We start from the raw sequence: 19,890 nt of genomic DNA on the forward strand, positions 1-19,890 counted from the left end.
TAAGTTGAATAATCAGGGTGACAATATACAGCCTTGACGTACTCCTTTTTCTATTTGGAACCAGTCTTTTGTTCCATGTCCAGTTCTAACTGTTGCTTCCTGACCTACATATAGGTTTCTCAAGAGGCAGGTCAGGTGGTCTGGTATTTCCATCTCTTTCAGAATTTTCCACAGTTTATTGTCATCCAGACAGACAAAAGCTTTGGCATAGTCAATAAAGCAGAAATAGATTGTTTTCTGGAATTCTCTTGCTTTATCGATGGTCCAGCGGATGTTGGCAATTTGATTTCTGGTTCCTCTGCCTTTTCTAAAACCAGCTTGAACATCTGGAAGTTCATGGTTCACAGATTGCTGAAGCCTGGCTTGGAGAATTTTGAGCATTACTTTACTAGCATGTGAGATGAGTGCAATTGTGTAGTAGTTTGACCATTCTTTGGCATTGCCTTCCTTTGGGATTGGAATGAAAACTGACCTTTTCCAGTCCTGTGGTCACTGCTGAGTTTTCCAAATTTGCTGGCATATTGAGTGCAGCACTTTCACAGCATCATCTTCCAGGATTTGAAATAGCTCAATTGGAATTCCATTACCTCCATTAGCTTTGTTCATAGTGATGCTTCCTAAGGCCCACTTGACTTCACATTCCAGGATGTCTGGCTCTAGGTGAGTGATCACACCATCGTGATTATCTGGGTCATGAAGATCTTTTTTGTATTCTTCTGTGTATCCTTGCCACCTTGTCTTAATATCTTCTGCCTCTGTTAGGTCTCTACAATTTCTGTCCTTTATCGAGCCCATCTTTGCATGAAATGTTCCCTTGGTATCTCTAATTATTTTGAAGAGATCTCTAGTCTTTCCCATTTTATTGTTTTCCTCTATTTCTTTGCATTGATCATTCAGGAAGGCTTTCTTCTCTCTGCTTGTTATTCTTTGGAACTCTGCATTAAAACGGGTATATCTTTCCTTTTCTCCTTTGCTTTTCATTTCCCTTCTTTAGAAATATCAACCCAAACACTTGAGCTTTCAATGAATTGTAATCTTTTTTGCTGATAGAGGGTACTCCTTGATGTTGATGTCTGTTGAAGGTTGGCGTGCCGAAGCAATTTCTTAAGAAAATGATGAAGTCTGCCACATTGGTCGACTCTTCCTTTCATGAATTATTTCTCTGGGGCATGCAATGCTATTTGATAGTACTTACTGATAGTAGAACTTCTTTCAAAATTGGAAGTCAATCCTCTCAAACACTGTCACTGCATTATCAACTAAGTTTATTTAATATTCTAAATCCTTGGTTGTGATTTCAAAAGTCTTCATAGTGTCCTCACTAGGAGTAGTTTCCCTTTTGAGAAACCACTTTCTTGGCTCATCCAGAAGACTCAGCTCTTCATCCTTCAGGTTTTATCATGAGATTGCAGCAATTCAATGCCATCTTCAGGCATCATTGTATCTATGTGTGTATGTATGCTCAGTCACTCAGTCACTCTGATTCTTTGAGCCCCAGGGATGTAGTCTGCCAGGCTCCCCTGTCCATGGATTCTCCAGGCAAGAATACTAGAGTGGTTTGCCATTTCCTCCTACAGGGGGTCTTCCTACCCCAGGGATCAGACTCATGTTTCCAAAATTGGCAGGCAAATTCTTTACCACTAGTGCCACCTGGGAAGCCCCTCACTGTACCTATACATATGGGTGTATGATTTTCTCATTTATTCTTTTCAATTTTTGAAAAATTTTTGCACTACTATAGATACAGTAAGGGGATTCTCAGGTGGAACTATTGGTAGAGAATCCACCTGCTGACTGGTGATGGAAGTCAAGTCCGATGCTGTAAAGAACAATATTGCACAGGAACCTGGAATGTTAGGTCCATGAATCAAACTAAATTGGAAGTGGTCAAACAGGAGATGGTGAGCGTAAACATCAACATTTTAGGAATCAGTGAACTAAAATGGACTGGAATGGGCAAATTTAACTCAGATGACAATTATATCTAATACTGTGAGCAAGAATCCCTTAGAAGAAATGGAGTAGCCATCATAAGTCAACAAATGAGTCCAAAACACAATCTCAAAAATGACAGAATGATTTCTATTCCATTCCAAGGCAAACCATTCAGTATCACAGTAATTCGGGTCTATGCCTCAACTTCAAAGAAGCTGAAGTTGAATGGTTCTATGACAACCTACAAGATCTTCTAGAACTAACACCAAAAAAAGATGTGTACTTCATCATAGGGGACTGGAAAGCCAAAGTAGGAATCAAGAGATACCTGGAGTAAAGATAAGTTTGGCTTTGGATTACAAAATGAAGCAGGGCAAAGTCTAACAGAATTTTGCCAAAAGAACACACTGGTCATAGCAAAAACCCTCTTCCAACAACAGAAGAGAAGACTCTACACATGGACATCACCAGACAGTCAATACCAAATTCAAATTGATATATCCTTTTCAGCCAAAGATGGAGAAGCTCTATAGAGTCAGCCAAAACAAGACAAGGAGCCATAAGACTGTTGCTCAGATCATGAACTCCTTACTGCAAAATTCAGACTTAAATTGAGGAAAGTAGGGAAAACCACTAGACCATTCCAGGTATGACCTAAATCAAATCCCTTACTATTATACAGTGAATGTGACAAATAGATTCAAGGAATTAGATCTGATAGACAGGGTGCCTGAAGAACTATGGACAGAGTTTCGTGACATTGTATAAGAGGCAGTGATCAAGAATATCTCCAAGAAAAAGAAATGCAAAAAAGGAAAAATGGTTGTCTGAGGAGGCCTTGCAAATAATTGTTAAAAGAAGAGAAGATAAAGGCAAAGGAGAAAAGGAAAGATATACCCATTTGAATGCAGAGTTCCAAAGAATAGCAAGGAGAGATAAGAAAGCCTTCCTCAGTGATCAATGCCAAGAAATAGAGGAAAACAATAAAATGGGAAAGACTAGAGAGCTCTTCAGCAAAATTAGAAATACTAAGGGAACATTTCATGCAATTATGGGCCCAACAAAGGACAGAAATTGTATTGACCTAAAAGAAGTAGAAGACATTAAGATGAGGTGGCAAGAATACACAGAAGAACTATACAAAAAAGATCTTCACAACCCAGATAACCATGATGGTGTGATCACTCACCTAGAGCCAGACATCCTGGAATGTGAAGTCAAGTGGGCCTTAGGAAGCATCTCTATGAACAAAGCTAGTGGAGGTGATGGAATTCCAATTGAGCTATTTCAAATCCTGGAAGATGATGCTGTGAAAGTGCTGCACTCAATATGCCAGCAAATTTGGAAAACTCAGCAGTGGCCACAAGACTGGAAAAAATCAGTTTTCATTTCAATCCCAAAGAAAGGCAATGCCAAAAATGTTCAAACTACTGCACAATTGCACTCATCTCACACACTAGCAAAGTAATGCTCAAAATTCTCCAGGCTAGGCTTCAACAGTATGTGAACCAAGAATTCCTGATGTTCAAGCTGGATTTAGAAAAGGCAGAGGAACCAGAGACCAAATTGCCAACATCTGTTGGTCATCAAAAAGCAAGAGAATTCCAGAGAAACACCTACTTCTATTTTATTGACTATGCCTAAGCCTTTGACTATGTGGATCACAACAAACTGTGAAAAATTCTTATAGAGATGGGAATACCAGACCACCTTACCTTCCTTCAGAAAAATCTGTAGGCAGGCCGAAAAGAAACTGTTAGAACCGGATAGTACAATAGACTTGTTCCAAATTGGGAGAGGAGTTTGTCAAGGCTGTATATTGATACCCGGCTTATTTAACTTATATGCAGAGTACGTCACAAGAAACGCTGGGCTAGATGATGCACAAGCTGGAATCAAGATTGCTGAGAGAAATATCAATAACCTCAGATATGCAGATGACACCAGCCTAAAGGCAGAAAGTGAAGAGGAACTAAAGAGCCTCTTGATGAAAGTGAAAGAGGAGAGTGAAAAAGCTGGCTTAAAACTCAACATTCAAAAAACTAAGATCATCGCATCCAGTCTCATCACTTTAAGGCAAACAGATGGGGAAACAATGGAAATAGTGACAGACTTAATTTTCTTGGGCTCCAAAATCACTGCAGATGGTGACTGCAGCCATGAAATTAAAAGATGCTTGCTCCTTGGAAGAAAAGCTATGACCAACCTAGACAGCATATTAAAAAGCAGAGACATTACTTTGCCAAAAATGGTCCGTCTATTTAAAGCTGTGGTTTTTCCAGTTGTCATGCATGGATGTGAGAGTTGAACTACAAAGAAAGCTTAGTGCTGAAGAATTGATGCTTCTGAACTGTAGTGTCAGAGAAGACTCTTGAGAATCTCTTGGACTGAAAGGTTATCAAACCAATCAATCTTAAAGGAAATGTCCTGAATATCACTGGAAGGACTGATGCTGAAGATGAAGCTCCAATATTTGGCCACGTGATGCGAAGAACTGACTCACTGGAAAAGATCCTGATTCTGGGAAAGATTGAAGGCAGGAGGAGAAGGGGGTGACAGAGGATGAGATGGTTGGATGGCATCACCGACTGGATGGATTGCTTTGAGCAAGCTGCAGGAGTTGGAGATGGACAGGAAAGCCTGGCATGCTGCATTCCATGGGGTCGCAAAAACCCCAGACAGGACTGAGCAACTGAACTGAACTGTAATGACTTAGAATTCTTTCTACATATTTCTGGCTTCAATTAGCAAATATTTTTTTAAGGCTATCTGTATCTGTGTTTATGAGAGACATCAGTCTATACTTTTCTTGTAATATTGTGGCTTGATTTTAACATTGAAATAATGCTAGCTTTATAAAATAAGTTAAGAAATGTTCCCTCTGGCTGACTCTGCATTCTGAAATAATTTGTGTAGATTTGGTTTTCTTTCTTTCTTAGATGTTTGATAAAATTTACCAGTGAAGCCATCTGTTGATAGAATTTTCCTTATGGGAAGGATTTATTATAAATTCAATTTCTTCTAATTCAATAACATAGAATCATTCAAAGTTTAAAGTCATAAATTTCCCTCTAACTTTTAGTGGCATCCTATGAATTTTGATATGTTGGCCATCATCTCTTTAAATATATCTCTCCCCCATTTTTATCTTTCCAGAACTCCAAATGCATAAATGCTTCTGACAGGCTTGGATGATGTGTACTGGCTTTTCTTCCCACTCATTTTCCTTTTTGTGTTTTGGTAGGATGCTTTCTCTTGATCTATCTTCAATTTCACTGATACTTTACTTCACTGTGTTCAATCTGATGCTCAGATTGATGTTCAATCAACTGAAAGAATTCTTCATCTCTAGTATCAAGTATATTCTTATATTTCTATGATTTCCACTTGCCTCTTGTACATCATTTTCATCTCTCTGCTGAAACCCCCATCTGTTCATGCTTGTCGTCTACATTTTCCACTACGTCTTGTCCCATGCTAATCATAGTTACTTAAAAGTCCTTGTCTGATTGTTCTAATATCTGGGTCATTTATTAGTTTGGTTTTGTTAGTTGTTTCATCTACTAACAATGGATTGTTTTATCTTGGTTTTTTGGTATAGATCCTAATTTTGCATTGAGTCCTAAACATCCCATGTAGAATAATACTAGAGACTGAGGTTTACTGTATTCATATCTGGATATGGGGAATGCTCTTCTGTTATTTGTACATAGAGTTGTTAAATCTAGTCAAGATTTGAGCTTTGTGTGTGTGTGTGTGTGTGTGTGTGTGTGTGTGTGTGTGTTTCTATCATTATAGTCAGGGCACTTCAGGCTTCAAATTCCCCTAATGGTTAATTACCATCACCTATACTTACATAGAACACCTGCAGTACTAGAGTCCTTTTCTCTGTTCCTCAGCTTTCAACAGCCCATTTGCCAGGTCACAGAGATGATCTCTCTCAATACTATTGTCTCTACACTAGTGTACTCTGCTATTGTTTATTATTCAAAATAGACTCATTTTTGTATTAGAGTAAAGGGAATTTTGAGGTAACGATCAACAACAGCCCTAGGCTGTGTTTTTGAATCTCAGGATTGGAACTGTCTGAGCATTTCTGCCTTAAATTTGGAACTTTTTGGCAGCCAAAGTGTACCTTATATCTGCACTCAGTCTTGTACAGGAGACAGTTTTCTGTCCTTCCTCCTAGTGGTTCCTGACTTCAGATTGGTATCCATGTGGGATCCTGGGCTCCAGACAGGGTCCCCAGTCTCCGCCCCAGGAACAACAGGTTTTTGCTTCAACCATTCTCTCACCAGCAAAGGATCTTAACCTGTGTCCCACCTATCCCTGCAAGGCAGGCTGTTTGCTTTTTCTCCCTTCCTCCAAAGCAAGAGATTTTTGCCTGGGCTCAGGATCACAGAGGATATCTGTCTCCTCTCGTATTATCATTTTTCTAGTATCATAAACCAGTAGCTTAGAGCTTTTGCTTCTTATAAGAGGAAGATCTACAGAAATAGGGTTTCCCCTAGAAGGCCAGTGAATGGACCTTCAGTTTCCTGCACCGTCTTCATTATTTCCCCTGAACAACTGGGGGGTGTCCAAGATGAGCTTACAAATGACTGTTAACTCTCCTTGTGTCTTGAACTCCCAGATATTTCAAACTGACATGCTTGCTCACATCTAGCCTTTAAGAATCTGCTGAAATTTTGGCTGATTTATTCTTACCCTCTTATATAGTGGTCATCTCGTTCTCCTGTGCTCTGCCAAAGGCCAAAGACATTTTGTGCTCCATCTCCCCTTGGCAGGGCCTGCCACTCTTTGGAATCTGGTCTACTTGGTCCCCTTTTGACCTCAAATCTCTAATGCAGTCAGGAAAAATTATGATCTTTGTATATTATCTGCCTTTTTCTATTTCTACAATGGGTCCAAAGTTCTACATTTTAAGCTGAAATGAAACTCCAAAGACAATTTTTAATCTTTAAGGAGCAATTTATAATAGCACTAACCACTGAACCTGGAATAAAAATAATTCTAAATTCTCAATTTGTCTCCTGAATTTGATAATGTTTAGTACGTAAACAGAAATAGAAATTAAGATTTATTTTTAAAATCCTGGAAAATAGCAAGCTATTTAAACACATTATTACTTTGGTCTCCCTCATAGCTAAATTAAGGGGATGGGGTGGGGGACATGAACCTTATGCTCTTAGTTTGGTTTTGCTTTCAAAAAAGACGAGAAGGAAAGTTTGTCAGCAATCTTCTCCAGTGTTCAAAATACATTACAAATATGCTTAATCTCTAAAGTATTAGACTGGTGCTCCTTCAGAGTCTATGATACATCAATTATATCTAAGTTTAGAATATAGCACATAAAATAACTTCACAGCAGTATTGTCAGTTTTCACTAATCCATAGAGTTAGAAAGAATTTAAAGTAGTCTACTTCAAACTCCTATTTAATGCAAAATTTGCCTCTAAACATCCTTATTGGCTGCACACTGTAACATGGGTCTCTACTCAAAAGGCAGCCTACTCAATTTTGGGAAAAAATAATTTTTCCAAAATATCAAGCCAAACTGAATATCTCACACAGAGCCAAAATAATGTGCAATCATTTGTTCTAATTTATCATTCCAGAACTTACAGTAAATCTAATCCCCTTTTCACTTGAAAGGTCATCATATACTTGAAAGTGATTGTGTTTCCTTTTCCTATTTTCCAAACTGAAACTTCCTAGTACCATCTATTATATTTCCTTTATGCCCATTAAGCTGTAGTCTTATGGCTTATGTCTCAAAACTTTGTGTTCTCCAACTGTGACCCATACTTCCTCCTTCATCATCTAAATATTAAATGTTCTGAAGTGTATATACCTATGTTTCCATTTTTATTTCCTCTATTTGTATTTTCCTTTTGGACAATCAAATCCAATTTCTTTGTTAGGTATCATCTCTATGAAAATAACACTCACATCTAAGCTTTGATATCTCTTGAAATCAGGGACAAATTCTGTTGTTTTGTGTCTGTAGAATATCTCATGATGGATCACCCAAAGCCCTTGTGGTTTGGGATCAGAAAAGTTTTGCATTTGCTTCTGCCTGAGTCCAAAATAGTAACAGCACTGGCATTATTTTGGCATAAATTCCTGCTAAGGGTAGTGCAAATTAATACTCCATAGCTACACATAACAGTTCCTCAGGTAATCATTTTCCTTACTCAATGCCCAGCTTGACAGAGAATTCCTCAAATGTTCTCCTGGTCAGTAGACACTGTTTTGTTTTGTTTTGTTTTCCGCATCTTTTGCAGGTGACAAACCAGTGTCAGGGATCTCAGCCCCAGGTCTGCCCCTTCTCCTACCTCAACCAATAGCTTTAGGTCTAAAATTTCAGCACTTGTCCCATTCTAAGCAGTAAACACCAGTATCTAAGTCCACTGACATTTTCCCCAGGCTACTGACATATCCATGTTGAAGCTAATGCTCAGCCTTTAAATTCCTTCATTAAATTTCTGCCATCCACAGATTTATCCTATCTTTGTTTTGGGCTAAACTTTGGATTTACATTTTTTTCTTGTGGTTCAGCTAATGTTTATATGAGTGTACAATGTGTGTGTGTGTGTGTGTGTGTGTGTGTAAGGTGTCCATGTTTGATCAGTCCACCAACTGCAAGAGCTAGAACTCTGCTGCATTTCCCAGTATCCAGAGGCTGAATCTACTTGGTTTTTCCATTGGCAACTCAAGCTCTGTGTATCAGAAATAAAAACATATCACAATTCCACCAAAACTCCATATTTTGCCATAACTCATGGCACTCTGTCTTTGGGTTTTCCAAGTATGAAATTTTGAAAACATCTTCAATCCAATATCCCTGTTGCACTCAATCCAATTAGTCACCAAGTTAATTCTACAATGGCAACATTTCACTTAACATAGTCTAACAATTTTAGTCACTCAAAAATGAAATATTTATCTTTCGGAATTTTTATGCAGATCAAATGAGATCAATAGATCAGACAAGAGGCACTACAAGACTACAATAACAGATGGAATAAATTAGCTATTGAGTGACCCAGCAACCCAACATTTGCATTTTAACTAGTAATATTTCATGGATTTCAACAAATTCACATGTATCTCATATCTACCAAGAATGTATGAATGAAAAACAAATTCATTCACTCAGAACCTGATATACATCTCTATCATAGTTTTAATATTTCTTAATTTTCATATTATTAGTTACCTGGGCATGAACAGTGTCTGATTTCTCTTATAAACCAAAAAATCTGTGTGAATGGATAAAAATGAACTAATTTGAAATGAATAAACTAAAATTTAGCCCACATTATTTGCCAGGGACTTTTCCTATTTTACTTTATTTAACCTTAATAATAATTGTGTGTTGTGTGTTAGTTGCTCAGTCGTGTCCAACTCTGCAACCCCATGGACTGTAGCCCACCAGGCTCCTTTGTCCATGGGATTCTCCAGGCAAGAATACTGGAGTGGGTTGCCATTTCCTTCTCCAAATAATAATAATTAATTATTATTTAATAATCAGTTCAGTTCAGTTGCTCAGTCGTGTCCGACTCTTTGCGACGCCATGAATCGCAGCACACCAGGCCTCCCTGTCCATCACCAACTCCTGGAGTCTACCCAAACTCATGTCCATCGAGTCAGTGATGCCATCCAGCCATCTCATCCTCTGTCATCCCCTTCTCCTCCTGCCCCCAATCCCTCCCAGCATCAGGGTCATAATAATTAATTATTATTGTTCCAATTCTACAGATGAGGGAATTCAGATACATGGAAGTTAAATAATTTTGTTAATGTCCATAGGTAGAATAGGACAGAATCAGGATTTTATCACACATAACCTTATTGCAGACCTGGAAATAGAATTTATTATTTCTTTCACAAGAAAGAGTATATTCATATCATAATAATAGTTAGGTTGCTGTCTTTGGGGAAAATTCGATTTGTTAAGTTCACTGTCAAATGTGGTACTCAACACTAACCTCAGTTCAGATTATGTACATTTGCTGAGCTCTAACTTTCTGGTTCTGGAGAGTATATGTCTTCTAATTTAATAATAAAGTAGCTCTTCTGGCAGCCACATCACAATGTGGACTCATTTATTTCACACATAAATAAAACAACTGACCTTTTTCCACATGCATTAGTAATAAATTTTTCTTCCTATGTTGTAACTGAGTAGTTATATTTTCTTAATCTGTGAAGATTTAAGATCCAAGTGAACCCAATTAAGTTCAATTTTTTGTTTGTTTAGTTTTATTTTCTTTTTAGCTCATTAATCAAGTCTGGTGATAATTTTGGAGTCCTGATTGTGTCTTTCATAGTATTAATTAGCCATTCTTTCTAGGTTTTTGTCAACAGTTTTCACTGTTTATAAAATCATTATAAAAGGTACTGGAGATATATTAAAAAGCTTTGTTTTTCCATAAAAGACACAAAATTATATTCTTAAATATAATACCCACTTTTTTTGTCTTTATATTGATAATGCTTTGATAAGAAAATGATCTAGAATAAGTACAGTTAAAATCTTTTGTATTATGAATTCATATCTTTGTGTGAAAAAAAATTCTTCCATCTCTCTTGAAATAAACTCCACTGAAATTCTCCATTGGAATGACTGTGATTCTAGACTTGATAGAGCTCATGTGTTTTGAAAAGCCAACTTTATAGTGATACAGTGATATAGATAAAATACATTAAAATATTATAGAGTTAAAGATGATTCACAAATAATTAAAGAAAAAAAGAGAGATTTCTAAACAATTACCAGTAAAAAACAAAAAAGAATAAGGTCAAAATTGGGCAGTTTTTCTTTTTTTTTTTTTTTTAATGAAAGCTAAGTTTAAGAACATGTGAAAGCTCAGAAATTAAAAAAAAAAAAATGAAAAGCTCTTAGAACTGTGACACAAAGTCCGTGTATAACTATCTTAAGCAGAGACAGAAATTTTGATTTTAAGAATAGTTGGTCATTTCTGTGGACTGTACTTGTCATCAGTGATTTTATTTTTGAAACATCATAAGCCTGAAATATAATATAATCAAATGATTACATAACACCTCCAGTACCAAACTTCATTGTACCAAGTTTGTTCTGAACTCTGATTTTTAATAATTTTGCCCTCGTATACAGTGCTTACAAAAATAAATGTATTCTGCACTCTACATAGATCTGCTAGAACTTGTCTGGTTTTCAAAGTATTTTTCAGGAACCAGAGACTTTCAGTCTCTCTCTCTGTCTCTGTCTCTTCTCTCCCCCGTTTTATACCAGATAATGTTGCTGCTAAGTAGCTTCAGTCGTGTCCGACTCTGTGCAACCCCAGAGACCGCAGCCCACCAGGCTCCCCTGTCCCTGGGATTCTCCAGGCAAGAACACTGGAGTGGGTTGCCATTTCCTTCTCCAATGTTAGAGTTGATATATATCAACTAGGACTGACAGTCCTAGTTTTCAGCATTCACTCAATGCAAATCACGATTAGATCACAGGGTAACCAGTCCTGAGAATCTTTCACATGGAAACAACCATTTTTTATTCTGTTTCCTTTTCCTGGGTAGAGAGGTAGTTTAAAGATAACTTAGTGTCCTCTTGATTTCAATAAACTAAAAGATATCAATCTTTTCATCTACAGCAAAATGTGGATAATGTTATTGAAGAAGTAAAAAATATATGCAGTGTTCTGGGATGTGTGGAGACCAAACAAATTACAGATGCTATAAATGAACTAAATCTTATTCTTCAGAGAAAACCAAAGGTAAATACACTCACTTATTACACAGCAATTATTTTAAACCTGAGTTCAATAATTAATTAAGGAGAGTGAAAGACTTTTGATGAACTGGTATATATGTATGTGTGTGTGTATGTGTGTGCATGTGTTGCTGTTCATATATATTTCAATCATTTGGGGATAATGAAAACTTAATTCTATTATACCAAAATAATTGAATTAAAAGGAAATTTCTTATACCTTTGAAGTGTAACTACAATACAACCTTCAAGTGAGACTGAAATCTATCCTACAGTCCTACCTAGATGAACGTGCTTATATAATAATATTCACAGGCAAGTGTTTGTATAGACTATTAATGGTTCTCATGCACACCAGTGTATGCAGAGGTAGGTACCCATGCTTGCTTGGACAAGCATTTATGCAGGAAAGAATAGATCAGTTTTTGTGGTATTTTTTGTTGAATCTTCAAGGCACACTGCTTTGATGATCTCACATTCTATAGTGATTTCCTGGATTTTCCATTTATAAAAATGAGCATTATATGAGTATTATATGATTTTTTCTTTTAAATCTCAGAAATCTGATGTAGATCATATGTGAATATTGCCTAAGAAAAAGATTAGGACATCTGGTTACAATGAATTGTTCAATCTTGTTGCTAGCTTAGCAAGTGATAAAGTCAAAAGATAGGATACTGCTGATGATAATAACTAATACTTGATCAGATCAGATCAGTCACTCAGTCGTGTCTGACTCTTTGCGACCCCATGAATCGCAGCATGCCAGGCCTCCCTGTCCATCACCAACTCCTGGAGTTCACCCAGACTCACGTCCATCGAGTCAGTGATGCCATCCAGCCATTTCATCCTCTGTCGTCCCCTTCTCCTCATGCCCCCAATCCCTCACAGCATCAGAGTCTTTTCCAATGAGTCAACTCTTTGCATGAGGTGGCCAAAGTACTGAAATTTCAGCTTTAGCATCATTCCTTCCAAATAAATCCCAGGGCTGATCACCTTCAGAATGGACTGCTTGGATCTCCTTGCAGTCCAAGGGACTCTCAAGAGTCTTCTCCAACACCACAGTTCAAAAGCATCAATTCTTCTTTGCTCAGACTTCTTCACAGTCCAACTCTCACATCCATACATGACCACAGGAAAAACCATAGCCTGGACTAGACGGACCTTTGTTGGCAAAGTAATGTCTCTGCTTTTGAATATGCTATCTAGGTTGGTCATAACTTTCCTTCCAAGGAGTGTCTTTTAATTTCATGGCTGCAGTCACCATCTGCAGTGATTTTGGAGCCCAAAAAAATAAAGTCTGACACTGTTTCCACTGTTTTCCCCATTAATAAGCAGCAAAATAGAAATTTGAGCCCAGGCCTCTAAACACACTTCAGTACATACAAAACTTCATAAAAGAGAGTGACTGCATGCATTCTTTATCTATATGGATAGGAAGAGCACAGATTCTATTACCTTGAATGCACCAGTCTTGAAATTTCAAAAAGACTGATTTACTAAGTTGACAATTATACTAATATATATAAATTGTCATTGTTTCAAATAGGTGACTAGTAAAAATCAGTAATTTCTTACTATCAGACTTCCTATGTCTTTTTTTTCCTCAAGTGCAACTGCTTTACAATGTTGTGTTAGTTTCTGCTGTACAACGAAGTGAATCAGCTATATGTATACATAAATCTCCTCCCTCTTGAGTCTCCCTCCTACTCTCCCATCTCACGCTTTTAAGTCATCACAGAGCACCAAGCTGAGCTCCCTATGATATACAGCAGCCTCCCACTAGCTATCTATTTACACATGGTAGTGTATATATGTCCATGCTACTCTCAATTCATCTCCTCCTCTCCTTCACAATCATCCACCCCTGCCCCAATCAACAAGTCCATTCTCTACATTTATGTCTTTATTCCTGCCCTGCGAATAGGTTAATCATTACCATTTTTCTTGATTCCACATGCTTAGTCGCTCAGTCATGTCCGACTCTTTGCGACCCCATGGACTGTAGCCCAGCAGGCTCTTCTGTCCATTGCAATTCTCCAGGCAAGAATACTGGAATGGGTTGCCATGCCATACTGGAATAGGTTTCCATGCCATACTGGAGCAGATTGCCATGCCTTCTTCCAGGAGATCCTCCCAACTCAGGGATGAAATCCAGGTCTCCCATATTGCAGGAGGATTCTTTACCACCTGAGAAACCAGGGAAGCCCAAGAACACTGGAGTGGGTAGCCAATCCCTTCTCCGGGGGATCTTCCCATCCCAGGAATCAAACTGGGATCTCCTGAATAGCAGGTGTATTCTTTACTAGCTGAGCTACCAGGGAAGCCTGCTAGATTTCATACATAGGTGTTAATATATGGTATTTGTTTTTCTCCCTATATCTTATTATAAATAATTACAATTGTATTTTTTGCAATTAGATGTAATAAATTCAGAATTTTTAATATCCTATTTGCATTACATGAACAGTGACAGTGGTGACTGAGGAGCAAAGGTCTCATATCGACAAAAGATTTTATAACAGCTGAAGTTAAGATAACAAGTGAGAATTAACTTGCAACAAGTTATTCATTTCTCTTAGATTACCACATTTTGGAGATAATACAAATACCTAGAGCTGATAATAAAATACAAAAAGCATAGGGTCATGCAGAGATGATTTGAATTTGAGATCTGCCACTTGCCAGGTGAATATACTTTGGAAAACTAATTAACTTCTCTAAGTTTCAGTTTTCCTCATCTCTAAAACAGAAAAAGAAAACAGAATTTGCAGGGTTCTTGAATCAGAAATAACATTAACAAATGGGCCAGATGAGAGTATATTTTGAGTGGCTCAGAGGTAAAGAATCTGTCTGCAATGCAGGAGACCACCTACAATGCTGGAAATGAAGGTTCAGTCCCTGGGCCGGGAAGATCCCCTGGAGAAAGTAATTGCAAACCACTCCAGCATTCTTGCCTAGGAAAACTGATGGACAGAGGAGTGTGGCAGGCTACAGTCCATGAAGTCACAGTCAGACACAACCTAGCAAGTAAACCACTACCACCCATTATTATTAGTGGAAGTAGTAGAGATGATGCTGTAGTAGTTTTTAATAATCTTCCTCATGAGGCCAAGAAGAGTTTAATTCACCCAAGTACCACTAAATACTCTCTTATCTCTGGGCCATTGGTTATAGCCAACCTCAGGATAAATGCTAGAGTAGGAAACCAGATACATGAATGTGGACACACGTCTTCCCATCTGTTAAGACCACTTGGCTGTTCTTTAGTTTTTATGTCCTGCTCTCAGTAAATCAGTAGAAACAAACAAATGATCAAAGAAGGAGGAAAATCTAATTTTAGGATGAAGCATTTCAAATGCTGTTAAAGTAGCACTTTAACAACAACAACAAAAAAGCTTTTTAAAGAAAAAGCTTTCTTTAAACATTCATTTTCTGAAACTCCCTAGATAAACAAAAATGACAGTTTTCTCAAAAATATCAAAATTTCAACATATCTGAAGCAAAAGAATCCTTCAAGGAGAAACAAAGTATTTCCTAGGAAAATATGGACAATTACAATAATCGAGAGAAGCTCATATCATATTTCACATTTCTTCTATACTTAAGAGCGCTAAATTGTATGTGACTATTCATGCATAGAAATGAAGAAAAGAATTGATATTTACCAGTTTTATTTCATATATGTCAAGGGTCAAAATAAATAGTTGAATATCCCCAAGTAAACAGATTCTGCTTGAGTACCTTTTCAAAGTTTATTCAACATTATTCACACATTTTGTCCATCCCTTTTCTCAACGTATCTTAACTATAAGCCCACCTATATAAGAAAATCAGCACAAATAGTAAGTATATTTTACATTATTTCTGTAGTAACCAACTATGGCTAATAATGCCAAACTATTTCAATCTATCCACCCACCATAAACCTAAAACTAAAGAAACACTGAGAAATATGTCTTCTGCCAACAGATTCAAATTTCAGAAGCTGTCCTTTTTCTTGGCTGCATTTTTAGGTCAACTAACAAAACACTATTTCCTGCCATACCAGGAAGTAATTAAGTATTTACTAAATGTAAGTTTTGGCAAAATGAAGAACTATATCACAAATGCAGTTGTACTCCATCTATACTTCACGCTCCCACCTAGCACTGGAAACAATTTTCCATTCTTTAGAACTGTATTCCAGAAGCTCACATATTTCCATTAAATACACAATAAACAAACTACAAATAAAAAATACAGTCTTAAAAAAAAATACAGTCTTACACATTGTGCTGTAGGTGGGTGTCATGGTGATTTAAAAATACAAGTTTACATTTCTGAATAAACTGAATTCTAGTTAAGTCATGCTAAGGTGTTTAACAATCTCACCCACACAGCTAGGGTAAAGATCTCATGTGTTCAGCTTAGTAGTTGAATCTATGCTCTAATAGATGAACTATTTTACCTAAGAGAATTGCTTCTGAGAAGGTTCATGTGAATGATACTCTTCAATGAAAAGTTACATACACGTTTAATTACATTCTAAACATGACAGACGGCTTTTCTCTCTAAAAGGAATACTCTAGCAAGTTCCTTGTTACAGGAAAACAATTATTCCCTAGTTTGTTTGTTTGAAAAATCAAGCTTTTCATTAATTGGATTTCCTTCAAAGCAAACTTGTCAAAGCAAAATTTCCAAAAAAATTTAGCGTCAATTAAAATGGATCTTGTTAGAAAATTGAATTTTCTTTTTGACTGAAATGTAACTTTTAATGAATCTGTGAATCACCTACCTGATATAGTTTTCATGATAATGAAGTTATAGCCAGTAAATTCTAAACCACTAAAGTAACTCCAGGTGTACAATAAACATAAACAAACAAGCAAATAAAACCCCCCATGCTAATGGATACAAACTTAAATGATAATGAAAAACACAAAATTTCAGATAGTTTTGTTTTTTTTTTAATCCAGGATACAATCTCAAGTATTTGACTACCAGTTTCTCTTTTTAATCCTACAAAATAAAGAAATGAAACTATACAGTGAATCTGTATGATTTTTTAAGCCTGTATATAAATGACTGTTAAAATAAGAACTGAACACACTAAACAGCAAAAATGACAAATCTTTTATACTAAAATATCAGTCCCTGTTGTGGAAGGGGGATTGAATTTAGGCACTATCTGTGGGTGTGTACTGAGTCACTTTAGTCGTGTCCAATTCTTTGCTACCCTATGGACTACAGCCCCGTCAGGCTCCTTTGTCCATGGGATTCTCCAGGAAAGAAACTGGAGTGGGTTGCCATACTCTCCTGCAGGGGATCTTTCCCACCCAGGGATCAAACCTGGGTCTCATGCATTGCAGGCAGACTTTTTTACTGTCTGAGCCACCAGGGAAGCTATTTTGCCACCAGGCAATATCTGCAGAACTGTTTAAATAATACTAAGAAGGCTGAGCTTATGCTAGAAATTATTTTTTTTTAATCAAATAATAAAGATCGATGATTATGACAGAAGACTCTTCTTTCATCTTACAATTTAGATTTCCTGTTTAATAAGTAATATTTATATAAGGCACCAAGAAATGCATTTTCTTTTTATCATAGCAGAGAAATTCCTATATGTAGATTGTGGACATTATTGGTTTGGTTTTCCAAATTTGTTTTCTGAATAACAATTGTATCTTTCGACCTATTTTTCTTTTTCAGAATCTTCATCAAAATTCAGACACTTCAGCAAAAGGTAAAACATATGTGCATCCAAATATTTTTTAAATAAACAATTTCTAAAACCAAAAATAATTTAATTTTTCCAAATATGGTGATAACACACACATAAAATATTTTTGAGGGAAAAAACTTGCTAAAACTCTTTTTACTGACAGTAGTGATTATTCTGCAAGTGAATAAAAATCCACTGCCTTTGAGCCTGAGATTTTTTTAAAAAATAAAGTCAAGAAAGCTATAAAAGTAAAAAGAATTCTGAAAATGCCCTTTTTACCATTCTAAGAAAATATAAAATTTTATTTAACTAATGATATTCTGATGTAAGAGAAGTCAGAAATGTAGCAGATGTCTTTCTTCAAGGTCATTAATTTCCATTTTAAAATCAAGCTCTATTTGAAGCATCAACTTAATGTATCAGGCAGGAGGATTTGGTTCTGAAATACTTAAGTGTTCGCAGAAGCTCTGAACCTACAAAACTGTAAGCCACAGGAGGACTGGGCCTCTGTTGAAAAGGGTAGATAGTGTGGTCCACAGCAATGAGTCTGGCTTCTGGAATCAGGCAGAACTGATTTTGAATTCTAACTCTGCCCATATTTTTACTCTGATGGTAAAAAATTAAACTCTCTGATCCTCAGTTTTCCTAATATGAATAAAGGATAGGGCAGTATGTAAAGTGCGGGGTGTGGTCAAGATTGTTCTTGTTTGCACTGGCAGATCGTATTTGGCTTATGAACACTTATGAGTATCTTTAAGAAAATTGAAAACATCTGACTCACAGATGTTCAGCTGTCAAAGGTGACAGTGAGGCACAAACAATAACTCTGACCTGTCCTCCATAGCCTTAGTGGTTTTCAGTGGAAAGTTACGTATAGCAGGGTATCCTGTCAACTCTAATTCCCATCACTCAAAAGAAGATACAGTAAGGCCCCTACATGTGAACCTTCAAGTTGCGAACTTTGAAAGATGCGAAATCTAGAACTGTTTTTCTGCAAAAAAGCAAAAAGTGGAGTTTGAGTAATTAGCCCAATAATTAAGATTCTCTAAAATATGTGCTGGGGCTTCAATTAATGAGATCTCTAACTCAACTTTATGATTTATTTTAATGTGCATTAATTTGCACAAGATTGGGAATTATTAACAAGAAGTCTGTACTTCCTGCTTCAGAATACAATTTGGGGACCAGAGAAACAAGATGTTTTTATAAATTTATAATTCTCTGCCTCCTGTTGTTCAGGAGAAACCCTGTTGGTTGGCCTCCAGAGTTTGATGAGGCCTCTTTAAAGACTATTTTTATGCTCCTTTCCTCTTCTGTTTCATTAATTGCTACTGCTGATTTCTCAGAGAATTTTAATTAGAGCTCTTTCACTCTGCATGTCACCTCAGGCTGTTTCAACAAAGGGCATAATTTTAGAAACACAGCAAGTGAGTAGAATTTGGCCATCTCATAAATTTTGTACAAATTTATGAATAACTAAGTGAATAATAGCATGTGTTGGACAACAACAACAAAATGTTTAATTATGGGCAGAGCTACTGAGGGACAGGATGTGGGAAGAAGCTCCATGCAGAAGCTGGCCTCTTTCCTGGGCAATGGAACACTGCACACATACTACTGGAGGAAGCGTCTAGCTCATTCTGCTCATTTCTTTTCAAACCAACTAAGAACCAAAAGAATCTGCCTGCAATGCAGGAGACCCCAGTTGGATTCCTGGGTTGGGAAAGATACCCTGCGGGAGGGCACGGCAATGCACTCCAGTATTCTTCACTGGAGAATCCCCATGGACAGAAGTATCTGGTGGGCTACAATCCATGGGGTTGAAAGGAGTCCTATAGGACTGAGCAACTAAGCACAGCACACAAGAACCAAAAAGCAATTTCCGTTTTGGAAACTACTCATGAGAAAGTGCACGTGTCTCAAAAAAACAGTACTGTGTGATGCGACTCCACACTGAATACGCTTATGCCAAATTTGTGACTTGTTCCACTTGTTCCATTCATCATCTTTTTATCATTATTATTATTATTATTATTGGTCGAACTGCGTGGCTGGTAGGATCTTAGCTTGAATCGCACCTACTGCAGTGTAAGTGTCCGGATTCTTAACTACTGGACCACCCGGGGAACCCCGCCCCCACACTTGGCCCCTTTCATAATCTTAATAGACATTTCTTTTTCTATACCTCATAATATAAAAATATATTTTAAAATATAAAATATAAAAACCTTTAAAATATAGTACAGTAAGTAAAATAAAATGTTATGAGAATTTTTTAAAAATCACAGCAGATCTTGAGAACATAAGATCTAAGGATGCGCTTACTTGTTCTGTCAACGTCTCCTCAGCTGCCAAGGGCTTGGCAACCTTGCTCTTCTGGGCTGTGGTCTTGGGGACTCATGGCTGCACATGACCCAGCCGCCCTAGGGGTAGGGAGAGGGTGGGCGGAGGGAGGGCGAGGAAGGAGCCCACCCTGGCCCTGGCATCC

At 37.1% G+C, this 19,890-nt stretch overlaps 1 protein-coding gene across 4 annotated transcripts in view; it reads left to right on the plus strand.

Moving 5' to 3' along the window:
* Positions 1 to 19,890, plus strand: part of PIK3C2G (phosphatidylinositol-4-phosphate 3-kinase catalytic subunit type 2 gamma) — a 664,807-nt gene that overhangs the window by 288,576 nt on the left and 356,341 nt on the right. For all 4 annotated transcript variants that reach the window (XM_027541447.1, XM_027541446.1, XM_027541448.1 and 1 more), the window contains 2 exons: positions 11,577 to 11,699; positions 17,390 to 17,423. In XM_027541447.1, coding sequence (XP_027397248.1) covers positions 11,577 to 11,699; positions 17,390 to 17,423 — 157 coding nt within the window. The remainder of the gene's footprint in view (positions 1 to 11,576; positions 11,700 to 17,389; positions 17,424 to 19,890) is intronic.

Source organism: Bos indicus x Bos taurus, chromosome 5 (genome assembly GCF_003369695.1).
Source record: "Bos indicus x Bos taurus breed Angus x Brahman F1 hybrid chromosome 5, Bos_hybrid_MaternalHap_v2.0, whole genome shotgun sequence".
In the NCBI taxonomy this organism is placed as follows: Eukaryota; Metazoa; Chordata; class Mammalia; order Artiodactyla; family Bovidae; genus Bos; species Bos indicus x Bos taurus.